The sequence below is a fragment of the Elephantulus edwardii genome, unplaced genomic scaffold (assembly GCF_000299155.1).
Source record: "Elephantulus edwardii isolate Elephantulus edwardi_28Jun2011 unplaced genomic scaffold, EleEdw1.0 scaffold00232, whole genome shotgun sequence".
Classification (NCBI taxonomy): domain Eukaryota; kingdom Metazoa; phylum Chordata; class Mammalia; order Macroscelidea; family Macroscelididae; genus Elephantulus; species Elephantulus edwardii.
Window position 1 is genome coordinate 4311528 of NW_006399982.1, and position 2114 is coordinate 4313641.

General features: G+C 46.2%; 1 protein-coding gene across 1 annotated transcript in view; it reads left to right on the plus strand.

The window, feature by feature from the left end:
* The first annotated feature begins 1851 nt into the window (after nucleotides 1-1851).
* The window catches only part of LOC102864266 (protein unc-13 homolog B-like), a 189093-nt gene continuing 188830 nt past the window's right edge, over nucleotides 1852-2114 (plus strand). The window contains exon 1 of the mRNA XM_006898554.1: nucleotides 1852-1999. Coding sequence (XP_006898616.1) covers nucleotides 1852-1999 — 148 coding nt within the window. The remainder of the gene's footprint in view (nucleotides 2000-2114) is intronic.

Sequence of the window (2114 nt, forward strand, 5' to 3'; positions counted from 1 at the left end):
TGAGAGTGTTAAACCGGGCTCCTTGTTGGAGGCAAGGATTCTGAGGCATACTTTTTTCGTCTGACATACTTTGGACATGTTGTAAGGAGGGACCAGTTCTTGGAGAGGGACATCATGCTTGGGAGGGTGGAGGGACAGCACAGGAGGGGAAGGCCCTCTATGAGGTGTATTGATTCAGTGACTGGGGTAATCGGGATGGGTGTATCAGAGATAGTGTGATTGGCACAGGACAAAGCAGAGTTTAGGGCTGTCATACATAGGGTCGCTATGAGTCACAAGTGACTCGATGACACATAACAATAACAACAGCAACACAACCAGGAAAGGATAAAATATATGAATGGGACCTCCTAAGAATCAAGTCCCTATGCAAATCTGGAAACTTCTCCGACAGGGTAAAAAGGGAAGCCAAGGATTGGGAACAAAAATTTGGTAATGACATGTCTGTTAATGGACTTATAGATACAATTTATAAAATACATGAGCACCACAACAATATAAAGGTAAACAACCCAGTTGCAGAATGGGCACAGGATATGAAAAGACACTTCACAAGAGAAGACATTCAGATGGCGAACACACACTTAAAGAAATGTTTAAATCCCTAACTCTAAGAGAGATGCAAATCAAAACAACTATGAGATAGCATCTCACCGTAGTTAAGAATAGCAAAATTCAACAGAGCAGCAAACCACATGCTAGCGAGGTTGTGGAGAAACTGGAACCCTTATTCATATTGGTGGGACTGTAAAATGATGCAAACACTATGGAAGGCTGTATGGCACTTTCTCAAAAAGTTGCAAATGGAAATGCCATTTGACCCAGCAGTCCCACTACTGGGAATATTCCCTAAAGAAACCAGAACTGCCACCCAAGCAGATATATGCTCACCCATGTTTACTGTGGCTTTGTTCACAATAGCAAAGAATTGGAAACAACCCAAGTGCCCATCAACAATTAGGTAGAGAAGCTGTGATATATTCACACAATGAAATATTATGCAGCACTGAAAAACAAAGAACTCATGAAATACTGTACAAAATTTGTGACTGTGGAGGACATTATGCTGAGTGAAATATCTCAGTCACAAAAAGACAAATACTGTATAATGCCACTGTTATAAAGCAGGACTGCCCAGGGCATTTGGGGGGGCAGGGAACTAAGAAAAGAGGGGATAAATAATATCCATGGCATTGAAACAGACGAGGGAGATAATTGTATAAAAGAAATATATGATTAGGTATTATTGGTATGACAACAGTACAGAATAAGAGCTGCTTAGTAAAGTAGTTGGGGGGGGAACTGTATAACAAGGAAAGAACTTTTTTTCCCAAAGGAAAAAGCAAACTGGGGGGGGGGCGCAGGGAGTAAAATGTGCAACAATGAATGAATGGAAATCCAACTTCTTTAAAAACTTACAGTAAAATCTCAATTAAAGAAAAAGTTTGTAGGGATCCAAGATGGCGGCTGAGGCAGAGACAGCGTGGTGAGCTGCGGGAGCAGCGAACCACTTAAAGAAGGGCCATCATGGCCTTCTACAGACTTCAGCTTATTGATAATTGAACACTTAAACAGTTGATGACTGGCCCTCAGTGAAGATCGAGGCTCAACAAAAGGAATTAAAGGATTCCCAAGGAGGAATGGGTAAGTCTCGAGGCTCCCAACCTCCTCCCGCAGAGCCTGCACAGTGCCGCACAGCCGCTGCAGCTCTGTGAGGCTTCCACAGCTGGAACCAATGGATTCCCTCCCCCAGGATGTATGCTGGGCACCGGTCCTCCTCAAGACTGGTACAGTGAAGCCACTACACTGCCGCAAGGTAGACTTGTTCTGGAGAGAATTCTTGGAGCCAGGATGGCGGCAGTGGGGGAAGCGGGCGCCTGCAGGCCGCCCCGCACAAGAGGGGCCGCGCCGCCGAGTGCCCGTGCGGCGGGGTGGGGGTGGGGCGTGCCCCCAACAGCTGCCCATGCTGGGGGTGGGGCATGCCCCGCTGGCCGCCTGTGTAGGAGGTGGGGGATGGAATGCATGTCTGCCATCTGCAGGTTTGGGTTTCCTTGGACAGGCCAAAGAAGACAATTACCTATACAATGGATTGCTGAAAGTCACTGTGAGTCTGA